At 41.9% G+C, this 17905-nt stretch overlaps 1 protein-coding gene across 1 annotated transcript; it reads right to left on the bottom strand.

Moving 5' to 3' along the window:
• Positions 1 to 8159: 8159 nt before the first annotated feature.
• Positions 8160 to 17427, bottom strand: LOC118796061 (C-C motif chemokine 2-like). Its single transcript, XM_036554892.1, has 6 exons — positions 17364 to 17427; positions 16836 to 16950; positions 16101 to 16203; positions 9360 to 9453; positions 8748 to 8862; positions 8160 to 8472 (listed from the first exon to the last, which is right to left on the bottom strand). Exons 1-6 carry the CDS (start codon positions 17425 to 17427, stop codon positions 8295 to 8297), a joined length of 669 nt encoding a protein of 222 aa, XP_036410785.1. The 3' UTR covers positions 8160 to 8294.
• Positions 17428 to 17905: the final 478 nt, after the last annotated feature.

The following is a 17905-nucleotide window of genomic DNA, read 5'->3' as shown; positions in this document are numbered from 1 at the left end:
ATGAATGACAACAAGAACATATGATAATATGAGCAAGGTGCCTTTGAGGATGACTTCATTAATTTATGACTTTATTACAGCTCTGATATTCCATGATTTGGTATGATATGGACTTCCATATAAAGATTTGGAAAGGACGGTTTTCAGACAATCATGAATGAATTACATCTTTTCATAACAATCTCACCTACCACTTCCTTTCTGTGTCAGTTATTCACGGCATTCCTCCTCCACCTTTTATGATGTCGAAATGGGGGGTCAACAACCGCAATCTAATGGCCAGGTGCAATCCCTTCATCTGACTCAAAAATGAATATCCTCATACCTTCGTCAAACAGCCATCCTCTGCGCTTACCTGTATATATATTTGCATTGTCTGGAAATTTATATCTACTGAATAGTAGATATAAACCATATCATTAAAAAAAGAAAAGGATTCAAGCCTTCTGTTTTTGATGTTGGTTCTTAAGATCTGCTCTTTCTCATCCTGGTCCTTCAGACCTTCTCTGTTTTTCATCCTGGTCCTTTCAACCTGCTCTGTCCTACATCCTCACTCCTCTGGAACCATGTGCTGGGCTAGCTGATGAACAAAATAATCTTATGCACAAGCACCTGTTGTCAGGATTTGCAGAACGAAGGAGACAGAGCAAGTATACTATACCTCTGGCTTCAGACAAAATTTTTCATCAGTTACTAGTACATCATCTATTTCACTGAAAGGCTTTATGTTGTAGAATGTGGACCCTGATAGAATGATGCAAGAAGCAGGTAACCCCAGTACCGCTGCTACAGGAAGATGCAGGATAAGGTTTTCAAACATGGAACTGGATTTATTATTAGATTTATTAGAACCAGTATTTAAAATCCAATGACATCACTGTGTACAGCAGCATTGTGTTACAGCTATGACATCAAGTTATTACATATTGAAATATTCAGCAACACACCATATATTAAATAGCATATATTGGTTCCTTCAGACATCACACAACTACATATCGAGATGCTCAGCTTTACAAAACCATAAATTGTGTAACACTCTTTCTGTATACATACAGTGGTGCATAGTATTTTGGCAATGCTCTTTTCTCCTTTACTCACTCTCGACAGCATGACTAAATCCATATTATAAACATTATCGAATTACCATAATGTTCATGAAATTAATGCATTAAATTTGGCACTCCAGAGAGTGTAGCTAGAGGTATAATATCATTGAAAAAGAAAGCCAGTAAGAAGATGGAGAAAGAGAAGAATAAGACAGCACTTTTAGACTAATATACAAAAGCTGCACAGACTTTCACTTCTTCCTCCGTTCCCTTCAGGCCCTCTGTTTTCTCTTCTGCTTCCTGAGGCCTGCTTTCCGTCCAGCTGAATTCCCTCTCACCTTCTTCCTCCTCGCCTTCTCCTTATCCACCTTCTGCATGGCCCTCTTCACCCACTCCTTCTCAGGTTCAGAGCAGATGACCTTCCCTTTTCGAGTCTGTAACCTACAAACGGACCAGTCAGTCAGTTAGAAGACTCACTATTTTGCTCATTCATCCATCTGTGTGTCAGTACATTTGCTCATTCATCCATTCATGCATTCATTCATTCTACCATTGATCCATCCATTAGTTAATTTGATTGTTTATTCATTTCTCCATTTGTTTGTTCACTTGTGCATCATTCTTTTCTCTCACATTATGTGTTTAATACTGCATTAACATGTCTCCAAGTGATTTACTCAACTTTTTCCTCCGGATGAAAGGCTCTTTGGTACATCAGCACACATAATAAGGACAAACAGCATTCAGGCAGTAGTAAACTAACAGCTGAACCACATAATTATACAGTACATGACAGCACTGCACAGAGTTGGTTTAAAGTAGTAATCTCATTTGAGGATTGGCATCTGCTTTTCACTGCTGTTGCACATTTGGAAATCATATGGCCTTAAGAGCTGTATAGGGTATAGTGTTTTTGAATCTGCCAAACAGAAATCTTCCCTAACAATCTGGAAACTAAGATGAGTGCCTCTGTACAGGAGTCTCTTTATGTTTGATATGGTAGTTTGAAAATGAACAGCGCATTTACACACAAGCTGTTTTACAGGAGTATCTGTGTACTCACACCACTGCCTGCACAGGACACAGTCCACTCGTCTGCAGCTTGTAGCCCACTATGTTTTTTGGGTGGACTCTGGTATCTGTCACCGTGAGGCAGCAGCTCGAGGTGGGCCCAGCGGCTGTGAGGAAGAGGTGGAAGAGAAGAGCATCCCTTAACACACCACTGCAGAGATTTATGAATGACATTTTAACATCAGTAATATACAGTAAATACACACGTGTACAGTTGTCATTTTCTCTCCCTCTCTTTCTCCTCTCTGCGTGTCACTTTCTGTCTCTCCTTCTCTTTCATCTCTGTTTCTCGCTTTCTCTGTCTCTTTTTCTCTCTATTTCACACACACACACACAACCCCTCCTATGCAGTGTAACAGCAATGGCCACAGTTAACCTCTGGGTGTATATTTCTCTCCTCCGCTGTCCTGAGCCGGGCTGACCTCATGAATCCATCACCCAGTGACCTCAACTTCCTTTAAAGGAGGTGAACAGAAAAACACTTGAACTACAACACAGACCGCTCCATCCAAAAGGCGGAACTTACTGGCTGAAAGGCAGGTGATCCGCGCGGCAACGCAGAGGAAGACAAAGGTGAGGTGAAGCTTCATTTCTCCGGGAGGACGGTGTTCAGAGAAGGCTGAGGTGTGTCTGCGTTGATACCCCCTGAAACTGAGAGTTTTAAAAGTAATACTCTACTGCCCACTCTTCACACCTCCCGCCCCACACCTCACACCCCACCCCGTGTAGCGGAAAAGACAAAGAGGTGTCATCCTCTCCAGGAGTCTCGTGTGCCCCTCCGAAAGGGTACAGGGCCTGGGAGTGAACAGTGAGGGACACCGCAGAATGACTTTCTGTAGAACTCTTAGAGCTGAATTGTTTGGCCATTTAGATTTTAGTCTACATCAGTGAGCAGGAATTAAACAATGAGTAAAAGGATCTATGTTGCCCTATATTGTAGTTGACTGGCAAGTCCTCCTTGCAAGCCTGGCCAAACTGGGCCTTTTGGGCACTGCTCCTAAACAGCATTCATACTTTTCTGATTATTCCTACAAGGCCTCAAAGCACCAGGAGTCTCCCAGGGATCTGTCTTCCACCCACACATTCTCCTATACTTGGAATGCACAGGCTAGGAAGCCTTTCCAAGTCTTGCTCTCATTTCGACCCATCAACAAGCATATTGCCCCAAGCATCAAGGCATGCCTCAGTGAAATGTCCATTTGGATGATCAGCACAATCTCAGCTTCTCTAGATGCAAGCTAGTCATCACCACACAAACTTTCCCACCTTTGACAACATGACTGTGTCACCATCCCACAGTGCCAATGAATTGGAGATGACACTTGATACTAGCTGACTATTGTCATTCTCTTCTGGTTGACATCCTGGTAGGTGCCATCCAACCTTTCCAGCTGATTCAGAATGCAGCTACTTGACTGATCTGCAACCAGCCAAAATACCGCCATGCCATACCTCTCCTCACCTGTCTACACTGATTACCTGTTACAGCTCAGAAAAAAATCCTAAACTCTGTGTCTAGTCTACTGAGCAGAAACAAGACTTGGACTTTCATACTTACAATATGAATGAATGAATACAATGAGCTCCCCACCACCGTCACAACAGGAGGATCACTGTTTTCTGGTTCAGATTCAAAACCCACTTAACCAAATTACATCTTAGCTCCCTAAATTTTAATCTCTCCCCTGACAAATGCTAGTATTTGTAAAATGGATGACAACTTAATACACATAGAAGATGAAAGCCTGGTGGCACTTCAAGCTTTTGTAATGGTAGATAATGGTAGAAGCTCAGTGGTAAACACAATTTGGTGATACAGGCTTGTGGAGATATGGTGCCTGGAAATTGCCAGTAATAGCTTAAGGTCATGTACCTTATGAGTGCAGCTACTACCCTCATGGCATGGTTCTTAAAATGGAATTATATTTCAAGGATGGCAATAACGATCTGTGTGGCTGTGTGCTTAAAACTATTAAATGCTCTTTTTGAAAGTGCCTCTGGATAAGAGCATCTGCCAATTGAATTAATGTACTGCATATGTGTTTGTGTGTTAGAAATGGTAAAATAATGGAGGCCATGGTAAATAAGACAACTTTGCCTTTTTATTTAAGTTGTCTTGAAGTTACACTGAGGGTTTGGGGTTCAGCCAACATCAGAGTCATACCAAAGATATGTTAAATGTTAGCCACTGTCTCTCTCTTTTGTACTCAACTTTAAGAGAGATGGGCTGTGAGTGACAGCATTGTGACAGACTGGCATCCTCTCCAGGGGGTATATTTGTTCTTTCCAACTGCTTCCCTGAACAGACTCCATGGTGAGCCTTCAGCTGATCTGCAGTCAGGCAGGACTTCTTTATTCAGTTCATTAATCTGCTGTATCACCTGTAAAACTGGGTCATAATCACATTTATTTTTGCTCAGCACACAGACTTATATAGAACTAAACGTAAACTAACTAATAACATTAGCATAACAATGTGTGAATCCTGTAGGATGGGATTGATGACTATGTTAGAAAGAGCACAACAGTGTTATTCTTGCACCTGTCTTATATCTGTTTAGTGGGTGTTCGCTTTTTTCAGGTTCAAACATCCATTATGTCATCATATTAGTGCATTTATGGGTGAAGAAATAGTAGTCAGTAGGGGAAGGGGTATGTCTACAAACAGGCCTTAAAATGATCGTGTCGACCACTCAGATACAATGTATGATAATAACGATAAAAGTAATGGTAAAAGTAGGTAGATGACAAGAAGAAGAATGTATGAAAAAAGTGATACTTTTAATGTGATGAGAATAAGAATAAGAAGGATGATTATAACAAAAAATGTAAATCACCAAAAAGCAGGTGATAATGCATAAAAGTAATATATATTGAAGATGATGTTCCAGACCAATGGCCTCAGACAGTAACTGTCACTTTTCCCTGTGTGATTTCAAATGGAGGACTGGAAACAATGATGATATACCTGACTGAACTCCCTCACCGCATGTAAGTACAGCTCTCAGCTCTCTCTTAGGGTGTTACTGTACTGTGCACACATACAGTGTAAATCCAGACAGATCATCTGTGTTCAACCTCACCTCGGAACAAGCGTGACTCTAAAGGAATGATTTCGCCTGAGCCGTCGCTGCGTTTCGCAGATCTGAGGTGTGGAAAACGTTAGCCAGCAGCACACACGGGTGGGCTTTCTGACACTCGGCCCACTCCTTCCTTACGCTCCACCACAAAGCCGCTAGTGCTCCTCTTTCTTTTGTCTCTCGACTTTCTGCTACCGTACCCAGAGCAGCCTGCGTTTCTATTGTACCACAGCCTAAAATAAACAGGCCCCCAGCAGCAGCGTAGCAACATAAAAGCATTGCAGTGTAGCAACATGGCACGTAAACACTACTGCTTCACCAAAATAAAATATTATATAAGGCAGGAAAGGAGTGGGATGGCCCAATAAGGGCCTAACAATAATGATGATGATCATCATATTATCATGATGACAGTCTAGAACAATGATGATCAGCATATTGTGATCATGATGTGGATTGTTACTTGACTTGACTTGCAGCCAGGCAGCGAAGTTCAACATTTTTGATCTGTAGGCTGAATTTGATGGATATTCCAACGGCTGCAGTTGACTGAAAATAAGAACCTCTGATGCTTAAGCACAAGTAATCCAAGTGTAAATATTGCTGGGTATTGTTAGTCCAGCTTTGTTACTGTCACAAAACCTTGACAGTCTTACTGCAAGAGAGCCAGATCTGCGGTCATGGCTTATTATAATGATTTCCATAACTGCTCATTTTTGACGAGGTCTAATTCAGTACCATATCAGTGTGCTGGGCTGTGTGTTACTACATATTCTGTGCTCTCACGCAGTGTGAGGTGACATTCCAGTGTGGTGAGAACAGCTTTGGCCGCCGTGCACTGTGGAGTAGATGCAGAGTAGAGGGGAAATCCCGTTCGAGCGCTAACAGAGAGCGCTCAGTTGCTCCGCACGCTGGTTACCCCCACTTAGCCTAAAAGACTGTGCTGTAAGCTGTACGATATAACCCCCACACACAGTGGGTGCACACAGTGTTTGCTGTACAACACACCAGGGGAAACAATACACACCTACAGACACCTCGGTCCAATGCAGACCAGCGAGCAAGCACAGTAACATAAGACAGTGATGAGTATTTCTATGGACTTTGCTACTGTCCAGGACAAACGTCTTCACACTTATGAGCACCGGGCAATGTCTATATTTTTTACACTTTACAGAATCTGAAACAGCTCAATACAATAGAATCATTATCTCCACCAGGGATTCAAACTCACAACATTTTAGTTTAAGAAAATCCAGTCCCTATAGGGACTTTCCATAACACTGCCCACAAATACGTCAGGGGCTACACAAGTAAGGCCATGGGCTTTGTTTCTTCATGACTCAAAGGAACAGCAAGCCATTACCACAGCCCATACTGTCTTTGTGAATAATTTAATTCATTTCAAATAAAGATGAACAAATTCCTCATTTCAATGAATCTCTGTTCTAAGCCTATAGGCTAAAATAACAGAAAAGTCCATTTCTTTTGAATATATAAAACAAAATACGCACATGGCCATGCATTTTATTGCCATAGGGCCATAGTCCATGAAATATTATTGGGAAAAGTAATCCGAACTCCACATGTATATTAAGTTTTGAAAGATATAGGGGTCATAATTTGGGATTGTGATGACATGAGAGGTGGCATCAGCAGAGGGCCTGCTCCTGTTTTCATAATTAGTCCCGAAGGCCATGTGACTCCTTTAGTGCAGGCAGTCCCACATGCTGCCTGTCCTCAAGGAGGAATGTCAAGACAATACATTGTTTTTGAAGGCCCACCTCAAGGTTTAAAATGCTAAAAAGTAATCTGACTGGTTGACTGGAAGGGCATCGGAGCCTCAGCAGACTATATCTCTGGATGTTTAATCTGTTTTTGGTGCTTGTTTTTGTCCAGTGGACATGCTGGCCTTCTACCTGATTGCACACTGAACAGATACCCCTTTGGTTCTCTGTCTACCATGGAGTAATTTTGCCTTATTTTGTTTATATCTTGTTAATTTCTCATTCTTTAAGCTTTTCCCCGCAATTTTATGCTTTTATTAATGATTTTTATTTCACCACTTGAAGCCCCTGCTATCCAGGCATGAAAAGACTGTGGTTGAATGGAATTCTCTGAATAAAATTTGGCAAGATCACATCATTGTCCAGATGATTATTCGTCTATACCTGAAATAAACTTACATTTTCCTTTATTTGCTTTATCACATAAACTATTTATGTGTAATGTAAATGTAATATAAAATTTATGTAGTTTTGTATTTGCAGAATCAATTCAGTTAATTCTCTTTGCGTCCAAAGTCTCATTAGCAATGCTCCACCCAGAATCTGAACCTTGTTATATCACATTCTCTTATGCCAATGCTACCCTGCAGCCCCTGACAACACGGGCTTGGTTTCTAAGCATTTCAGAAAGCCTTTAGAACCATATTGTATCTATTGGATTCTCATTACGGTCCACTTCTTCAGCAAGCATGACTTCTTGTGCTGGTTTAGAGGCTATATTGCTGTGCGAAGGTTCAAGTCCAGGACACCCACAACATTAGAGATAATTTATCATGTTACCACAGGTCTCTACAAACATGGGGTGTGATCAAAGACCTGCTCTAAAATCAGTGTATGAACACTAAAGAATGATGTCAGGGAAAGCACTTTAAACTAATTGAGTATCATCTTTTCTCATATTCATGTATAATCACATAAATCATGTAAGTACAGAAGGAATATCTGATTCATTTTTTTTCTGAAATGAGGTGATGTGAATCTTCTTAGAAAAAATAATTTATTATAAGTTATTCCTGTTCATTCACAAAAAACATTCACAATTCAAGTGGAAATGCGTTCAGCTTTGATGTGTTGACCCCCATTTCACGGGTGACATGATACAAAATAAAGTTCATTTAATGTACAGTAGCAAATAATAATTTATAACATACAGTTGTAAAGTGCCTGTCCAACCAACTAAAGAGAATACATTACGACAGTTCTAGACATAACACAAACTTTTAGAGTGTGTACATTGTAGGATAAAAGACAGTGTGCTGGGATATGTGAGATGAGTCCGAAATCATGCCAGATCCAAAACAATGGCATTATACAGCTTTATCTGTGGAATTCTGTGTCAGTGGCAGGTCTTCTGTTGTTGGGCCAGGTGTCGTGATGGCCGTTGTTGGGTATGTCCTTCCCTTGGCGTTCAGGTGCGCCATGGCTTTTTTTGCCCAGAGGCTTGTGGGACTGGAGCAGATAGTAATTCCTTTCATTGTGGTGAAGCTGAAAGAACAAAAGGAAAACCAATTCACCAACTGAATTACAAAACTATGCTCTAGATGTAACATTGCAGTAGTGTGATGTTACAGATGTTACAGAAATGTTGTGGTAACCACACATGCTCATCTGCTCAATCTTTGATTGGACAAATTCAGCAGAGTGACTTAAGCATTGTTGTGTAGACTAAAGAACTGTGTGGTAAAAGCTTCGTGGATCCAACAAAAGCCTAGCCCAGAAACAACAAAGTAAATGTGATGTGTTTTGGTAAGAATACTTACACCACTGCTTCCACTGGACACATGCCACTCTTCTGCATGTAGTAGCGGCTGAGCAGCGTCACATTGACCCTTGTCTTGGTCGTTTTTAGACAACATGAAGCCACTGGTCCAGTTGCTGATGGAGTCAGAAAAAAGAGTACTTTAGATCATACAAGTTGCACGTGCCATAAAGCAGTTTATTAAATTGGAGATTGTTTGCATCTCCTCTCCCTAAAAAATTGTATACTAATATGAAAAACCATGCACTTGATTGACAGAACCAGTACCAAAAACCATGACAATCCTACATGTCCATGGACACTGTCTCTGAGGTACACTGCCCTACAAAGACCAGCAACTTCAATTTTTGTGAAAAATCTCCTATCACTTAGAATGACCTCTCTGGAACCTGATCAGACATTTGCATGAATATCAAGGCATATGTCATATTTCCCAGAAAAGCTGTGTAGACTCCCCTGGCTATTTTTATTTTGAAATGTGTATACATACATGCATACATATACACATATATAGCTTGTCAGTCACTCAACCAGGTAAAAGGTTAAGTGTCTTGTTGAAGAATGCAACAGCTAACAGGAATAGGAATGCTCTGTTAGAAACACAGTCCCTCACCTTGTCCAAGGCCAGTGAACAGGAGCAGTGCAGCAAGGCACAGGAACACAGCGATGAGGGTCTTCATCTTCTTTGTTAGCTTGCAGGTTGCTGCCTTCCACCAAACCAGTCGTGCTTTTAAACACTCCTGTGCTCACTCATCGTGGAGTGGAAAACCAGGTCATACTTCCTCCGTCAGAACCCCCTCCACCCAAGCCCCCCTTGCCTCCTACCACGAGCCCCCCCTCGACCTCTCACCACAAGCTCAGTGATACTCTTACGTTCAGCCACAGGGGGGTGGAGAAAAAAGTTCCACTCTGATGGTGAGAACACAGATATGGAATGAATAGACCTGTAGCAGTCATTGAGCATAACAGAAGCCTGATTGGATGAGCCACAAGGTTTTCTCTTGTTCAGACTTTGTTCTTTACCTACAGTCAAAATTGGTGAGGTGTTGGATGTTGAACAAGTATCGTAAAAAAGAAATATCAAATGGCATATTACATCCAAATACAGTTTCAAGAATAAAACATGCAAAATAATGTGTGTGTGTGTGTGTGTGTTTGTTTGTATGTCTGTGTGTGGAACAGTATAGCCCACAATAATCAAGAAGGCAATCCAGCAGGAATAGTAGTAGAAATATCCACAACCTGCATTAAATTGAATATGTGTGCAATAAACACAAAACACCTAAAATCAGTGGTCCCTCACAACTGAAAGGTAGTTGTAACAAATACAAATAGGTAGTTATGAACATGGCAAAATTATGAACATGACAAGTTACTGTAGTGACCCCATAAAAATCAAGCATTGATTCCCATTGTTTAAAATATATACCTAGGTCAAAATACTAAGTGCCTACAAAAAACTCAGTGAAGGCAATAACCAGTTATCAATGGCTTGTCCTTTCAGCATCTTGGTCATTGTGGTTATATTTAGGTGTTGTATCATTGTCTCCCTTTCAGTACCACAGACTGAAAGAACAGAGACCCTCCATTACGCCCTCTGACTAGTAACACTGCACTGCTTCTGTGGTAAGTGCCGCAGAAGGCGGAAAGCATGAAAGACTAGCAAATGGAAGCCCTCAATGGCCCTTCCACTTCACTTGTGTCATTATGTAATAGTCCATGTATGGTCATTTCCTGTGCATGCCACACACATTACCGTAGCACTGATATCAATTCATTGTTAAGCCCATTGTGGAATTGATGTATGTGTATCACCCCCCCACTCCCCAGCAGACAACTGTTCATGTAGACATTTTCATACCTGCATCGGCAGAGACAGTCATGATACCATTGCAAATAACACTTGCCAGATCAGACTTATAAAGAGATTAAACATGTATTTGGAAGTGCTTGGTGTAACTGATTTGCAATTTAGTGCTGTTCAGCTGATATGTATTTTTACAGCTTCATCCTAAATTACAGCTGCTTGCAATTTGGTAGGGACAAATTAGTCACTGTAAGTGACACAAACCTTTTATGGGTCTTAAATATGTTTTTTCTGTAGCCATCTTTGTAGTTCTTCTTTACTTTGTTTGGCCACAATTTCCTCATTTCCTTCCAGCTGGGAGATCGTTCTGGTCTGATATATTTAGCAGCCATAGCAGGAAGTGAAATAGCAAGAAAAGTAGAGGCCAGTTCTACTACAGTTCTACTGTTAAAAGGCCTGTTTAAAAGGAAGAAACTGAAAATACACCCACAAGAAAAGCCTCAGCTGAAAAAGGTCTCAATAATCCAGTGAGTCAGACATAGGTGTGAGAGAATGGAGAATGAAGCATAACCACAAGCCACTGTTCATCTCTGACAATGTGGGTGAGTGCGTTTTTTCCCCACAAAATGCATGATGACATCCAACTTATTTTCCCACAATGTGTATGACAATTACACTCAACAAAAGTGTATGTTGTCCTTCTATTACATCTACATCTCCTTGGCATTGACAGATGCTTAGTAGATTGCCATACCCAGAGCAATTTACAGTTGACATCTCATCCATTTACTGTGGAAGGATATTGGCCAAGGCAGTGTGGGTTAAGTAATATAGTCAAGTCTGCAATAGCATTATTCCAACCTGCATCCTCTGGGTTACTAGCCCTGCTCTTCACCACCATACCACCCTGCAGCTCTCAGACTACCTTCACTCTCTTTCATATCAGCATGTTGCTAACATCGTCACGTCCTCATTGTGTTTGAGTTCAGTCACAAGGCTCCTTTCGGCCCCCTATACTAGTTGAAGAGTCTGCAGAAACGCTTTGACAATGGAACCTTTTTCACCTGTTTTATGTGACGTTTGTTTTAATGCTTTCTATTACTAATCATAGCATACAAGTGGGCCTCTCGCTTCGTCCATATAAAACACATGTTTGAGTATTTCCTGTTCATGAGGTATTTCAAATCTGCACGTAATAGTTTTACCCATACAGGAGCATCCCAATACCCTGCCCTCCTGAGTGAAATGACACTAGGACCACATGGCATTAGGGAATAGGAAGTGAAATCACAGCAAAACACTGATAAACACAAATCAGATAAACATTGGCCAGAGATAACAAGAGATATGAAGCACTTCACAGGGACTTCACAGGGATAGAATAGGTACTGGGCCCTCTGCATGAACTGGCCTAACCAAACTATGCAAAAGCATCTACAGCACATTTCCACTGCTGAATCCTGCAGGCACAAATGACAAATTTATCATTTGTTTCAGTGCATCTATGCCAGTGTTGTAGTCAAGTCATGTAACCTCAATGCCAAGCCCAGTCTCAAGCCACCAGGTCTCAAGTCCAAGGTCAAGACTGTAACTGAAAGTTCATAACCAAAAGGTTGCTGGTTCAATTCAACACTGGGGTACTGCTGTTGTACCCTTGGGCAAGGTACTTAATCCATAATTGCCTCAATAAATACCAAGCTTTATAAATGGATAAAGTTTTAACTTGTGTAAGTTGCCCTGGATAAGGGCATTTGCTAAATGACAAAAATGTGATGTAATGTAAGGAGCCACTTAACTTGGGTCCACGTCAAGCCTCAAGTCACCAGTACTCAATTTACAGACTCATCCTCCCACTGGGGTTCAGCTGGAGGACGAATGGCCCTCCTTCAGGAATGTGCAACGCTGGGAACCTGACAGGGTACCATCCCAATTGTGTGTGGCTCCCTGAAGGCTCCTCCATTCTGGGGCATTCAGTCTGGGCCACAAAGGGACCTGGAAGACTGCACGCGGGGCAGGTGCATAGGTAGAGGGCTTTCCATAACCAAAAGCCCCCACCTCCTCTCTTCAGGTAACATCTGTTGAGGCTAGCACCCCCTGGTGTACATGTTCAGCTAATGCTTTGCAGCCTGCCAAGGCCTGCAGTCCCCTCATTGACCCTTGTCCCATTCCAGATCCATACTACAGCTCCTTTCCATGAGAGTTCTTACATGCCAAGACAGACGGTCAACAGGGCCACCTTCAGGTGGTCGAACACATCGTCACATTCAGTCATCCATGTCATGATTCTACTTCTCTAGAGCTGGGGTCACACTCAACAGCTTGTGGAATAACCCACAAACCCCAAAGGCGCTCATACTCATCACACCATCTGTGGTCAAGGCCAATTCCTGACCACAGCTGTCTTGTCCAGCTCCATGGCTACCTCTGCTCAACATGGTACATGTCCCACATGCTTTACTTCCATCATCACCTTCATCATCATCATCATCAATAACAACCTGCACTTTTGTGGCTGTGACTTCACACTTCAGATGCTGGAAAACCTGCTCAGCGGGACAGAAATAAGTCTTAAAATTAAGTGAACGCAACATAACGTCATCTAAGTAAATCAACAGCAGCTCCCTTACTGATCCCCCAGATATCTCTGCATAAACCTCTGGAACATCGCCAATCCATTACTGGGCCAAAACAGCTTACATTATAATTTATATGAACCAGGGTGGCTTGTGATTTTGAAAAAAAAAAACCACAATGACAGAAACTTTCTCTGTCAGTGTGTCTTTGTATATGTGGGTGCCTTCAGATTTATATAGTGCATGTGTGTGCCAGACATTATATCCATGTGTATATGTGTATCTTGTCTGACTGTGCATCTGTATGTGTATATAGTGACTCTGTGTGTGTGTGTGTGTGTGTGTGTGCGTGTGTGTGTGCACGTGTGCACGCATGCATGGAAGAGGAGGGGGGGTGGTGACCTTTCCCCCTCCTCCCCTTTTCTCTGCAACAGATAAACCACAGACCACCCTCCCATCGTGAACCACAGCAATTTCTGTTCTCTCACATCTGCCACCTTCCTGCCATGACTCAGACTCAGTGTGCCCGCCAGAGATCAGAGCACAGAACAGTAGCCATGTGACTTTAATAAGAAACACAGAGATGTGTGCATGAGTGGATTGCATTCACAATGCCTTAGCATCCACATAAATGTATAGAGAATATCATGGTGAAACAAAATTAGACAACAGGGAAAAAGCAGAGATTAATAAGCAACTTTAATTTCTAAATAACTTCTAAAAAAAATCCTGATTCAGATCACAAAAACAACATTAGTATCCAGTGGTTGGGATGGGTTCTCAATTTAGTGGAGAAAATCTTCTCCCAGCACTGCAACATCAAAGGCAGAGTCCTGGCTGTGATGTGTGGCTCTCTATTCTCCTGCAGGCAGTTGTGGCCTGGATTGCTAGCAGGACTCCTGAAGAAGAACCATAATCCATCCAAACCCACATAATCTGCTGTGATGGGGAATGGGAACAGCATCTCTGTCAGCTACCACTAGGATAGGCTGATCCTTGTGCTACAGCAACACATGAAGAAATACAGGCATGTAATCGTTTTTTTAGACTTGGCAGTATGGTGTCTTGGCAAAGAAATAATCTTATAACTGGGTGGTTATAGGAAATAGTGCCATTGGGTTTACTTAGTTAGATTTGCTTCATTAAGCATCTAGCTGTTTTATAAATGTGCATGATATGGAAAAATTAAAGTACACTATGCCCTGGGTGGGGGGACAGATAAACTTCCTGTTTGCTTTAGCACTGAGAGAAGAATATTTGCGATTGCGCTCGTTAATAGCAGCCATTGCTCGTCTGCGCCCTTCGCTTTTCTTATCTCTCATCACTGAAAGCTGATAGAGATCTGCGGTTAGGCCTCAGAGTACCTTTGGCTGGCGAGAAGAGACAGCCGTTCTTGAAATCCCCACCAGCCTCGAAAGACAAGAGGAAATGCACATCCGTGCTCTGCGGCTTTCACAGAGACATGCATGATGCACCACTGTTATTGGTCAAAACGATCAGGAGTCTAACCTTAAGCATTGCCAGCAAAACAGGGTCAAATTCATGCGCAAGTGCATGATCTGTTATGCGCTACTGTCAGAGGTCATGGCATGAGCATGGACGTGCACATGCACTCAGTCAGCAGCTTATGTGTGATCATAGTACCTTCACACTACCTCACACTATGCACCTGTTGATCACCACTGAACATAGCAGCGCAGTGTGTCACCTGATTTTTGAGAAGAAGACCAAAACTGAGGTAAATGGCTCATGATCCTGTGCCCTGTGTGGTGTTAAAGTAACCTGTGATTATGTATACACTGTATATGGCAGTGCTGCAAATTCAAGTAATTGCTGTAAAGTGGGGTATATCTGGCCTTTTTTCAGCAAGGTCAACATTGGCCTTTTAAATTACAAATAATAATCTTTTATCATTCCTCTACATTTACAGCTTCCTGTAGGTACTCTGTGTTCAGGGGTCACTTAAATGATGAGGCAGACATGAGTATGTATGATTGCACATTAAAGACACACTTTTAGGTAGAGGTAGACTATGGGGATTAATGTCATGACCTTAAGCAAAGATGACATATATCCCTTTGAGAACACCACTACAAATAGGGAATTAGTAAAAACAATAGCAGACAATGTAAAGATGTAAAAATGTGAAGGTAAAGATAAATGATTATTCAATAATTTACACATTATGACTTAAGATCACAAAATATCCTCGAAAGTTTTGACTTTTTGATACTTTAAAGTTTCAGCCTCAGTTACATCAAATCAATTCCAATGCTATGCTTTTAACCACAGGATTCAATATCAGTTAATAGTAGCATCTTGTACCCCTTTCATCCACATAAAGCAGACAAGGCTGCCCTCTGCCCCCTATCTTTCACCCTGGTCCTTTAGACCTCCTGACTTTCACCCCTGTCATTCAGACCTCTTCTCTTTCCTGGCCCTTCAAGCCTTCTCTGTCTACAACCTGACTCTTCTGGACCAATATGCACCACAGTACTCTTCTTTCTTTCTTTCAGTAAGATTTGGGAATAGGAAGATTAAAAACACAATTGGATTTATTAGATCAGAATCACTATCCATAAAAATATAATGACATCACATGTAGACTTCTAGAACAGCATTATATCATCACAGCTATGACATCACACAACCATATATTGAGATACTCAGCTTACCAAAACCACAAATTGCGTAACAGTCTTTCTATCTATATACAGTGGCGCACAGTATATTTCCATAATGTTCATGAAATTAATGCATTAAATTTGGCACTCCAGAGAGTGTAGCTAGAGGTATAATATCATTGAAAAAAAAGCCAGTAAAAAGATAGAGAAAGAGAAGAATAAGACAGCACTTTTAGACTAATATACAAAAGCTGCACAGACTTTCACTTCTTCCTCCGTTCCTTTCAGACCCTCTGTTTTCTCTTCTGTTTCCTGAGGCCTGCTTTCCGTCCAGCTGAATTCCCTCTCACCTTCTTCCTCCTCGCCTTCTCCTTATCCACCTTCTGCATGGCCCTCTTCACCCACTCCTTCTCAGGTTCAGAGCAGATGACCTTCCCTTTTCGAGTCTGTAACCTACAAACGGACCAGTCAGTCAGTTAGAAGACTCACTATTTCGCTCATTCATCCATCTGTGTGTCAGTACATTTGTTCGTTCATCCATTCATGCATTCACTCATTCTACCATTGATCCATCCATTAGTTAATTTGATTGTTTATTCATTTCTCCATTTGTTCACTTGTACGTAATTCAATTTCCTCACGTTAAATTACGTGATTAATGATGTATTAACACCAAGTGCTTTACTCTACTTTTTCCACAACATCAAAGACTTCCAGGTACATCAGCACACAGTAATATTAATAAGCAGTGTTCATACGGTAGTAAACTAACAGCTAAATTTCATAGTTACACAGTACATTAACACACTGCACAGACAGCCTATTTAAATTAATCAATTCAGCGTGGGATTAGTGTCTCCCTTTCACTGCTGTTGTGCATTTGGAGTTAGTAACGCCCACAGAACTGCATAGGATGTGGCAGTTTGAAACTACGTAGCAGAAATCTTTCCTAACAATCTGGAAACTAGGAGATGACTGCCTTCTCAAATGGAGTTTCCATGTCTAGTGTGGTAGTTTGAAAATGAAAAGGATGAGAACAGCACTTTTACACACAAGCTGTTTTACAGGAATATCTGTGTACTCACACCACTGCCTGCACAGGACACAGTCCACTCGTCTGCAGCTTGTAGTCCACTATGTTTTTTGGGTGGACTCTGGTATCTGTCACCATGAGGCAGCAGCTTGAGGTGGGCCCACTGGCTGTGAGGGAGAGGTGCAAGAGTAAAGCATCCCTTAGTACATCACTGCAGAGATGTATGAATGATATGCACTAAGTTAACATGTACAGCTATCATCTTCTCTCTCTCCCCTCTCCCTGTCTCTTCTCCTCTCTCCCTTATCTTCATCTCTTCTTCCCTCTCTCCCTCTCTCTCCCCTCTTTCTTTCTCCCTATCTTTTTCTATCTCACACACTACGGACTCATTTAATCTGTCACATACACTGGTCCACAACTCTACAGCCCCTCCACTGCAGTGCTACAGTGATGTCCATAGTTTGCCCTTCACTCCTGACCCAGGCATGGCGGACCCTGCAACCCTACCACCCAGTGACCTCAGGCTCCTTTAAGGGAGGTTAAGTGGAACAGAGCACTCTGTATGAAAGGCAGAACTTACTGGCTGAAAGGCAAGCAATCCACGCGGCAACGCAGAGGAAGACAGCGGTGAGGTGAAGCTTCATTTCTCCGGGAGGACGGTGCTCAGAGAAGGCTGAGGTCTGTCTGCGTCGATATCCCCTGAAACTGAGAGTTTTAAAAGTGATACTCTACTGCCCACTCTTCACACCTCCCGCCCCACGCCTCACACCCCACCCCGTGTAGCGGAAAAGACAAAGAGGTGTCATCTTCCCCAGGAGTCTGGTGTGCCCCTCCGAAAAGGGTACAGGGCCTAGAAGCGAATAGTGAAGGACACCGCAGAATGACTTTCCATAGAGCTGTTTCAAAGCGGAATGAAATCTGGCCGTTCTGCCATCTGTAACATTGTAGGCCTTACTGTACTGAAATCAGCAAGCATGAATCAGTCAGTGTATGGGCTGGGAAAAATATTTACATCACATTTGTTCTAACACAAATCATGTTAAATGATTTGGAAATTATCTTAAATTTGATTTAAAGTCAAAGTCAAATTTAAAGTCAGCTTATTTAAGTCAGAGCACTGGC

Source organism: Megalops cyprinoides, chromosome 20 (genome assembly GCF_013368585.1).
Source record: "Megalops cyprinoides isolate fMegCyp1 chromosome 20, fMegCyp1.pri, whole genome shotgun sequence".
NCBI lineage: Eukaryota > Metazoa > Chordata > Actinopteri > Elopiformes > Megalopidae > Megalops > Megalops cyprinoides.
This window is presented reverse-complemented; position numbering and strand designations above follow the sequence as displayed.

Bases quoted from the DNA above. Each gene is read 5' to 3' on its own strand.
- LOC118796061 (XM_036554892.1), bottom strand. From the start codon at position 17,427: ATGAAGCTTCACCTCACCGCTGTCTTCCTCTGCGTTGCCGCGTGGATT. The intron at 16,204-16,835 runs GTGAGTACACAG...GTCCGTTTGTAG, and splicing joins TGTCCTGTGCAGGCAGTGGT to GTTACAGACTCGAAAAGGGA. The intron at 8,473-8,747 runs GTAAGTATTCTT...TTGTTCTTTCAG, and splicing joins TGTCCAGTGGAAGCAGTGGT to CTTCACCACAATGAAAGGAA.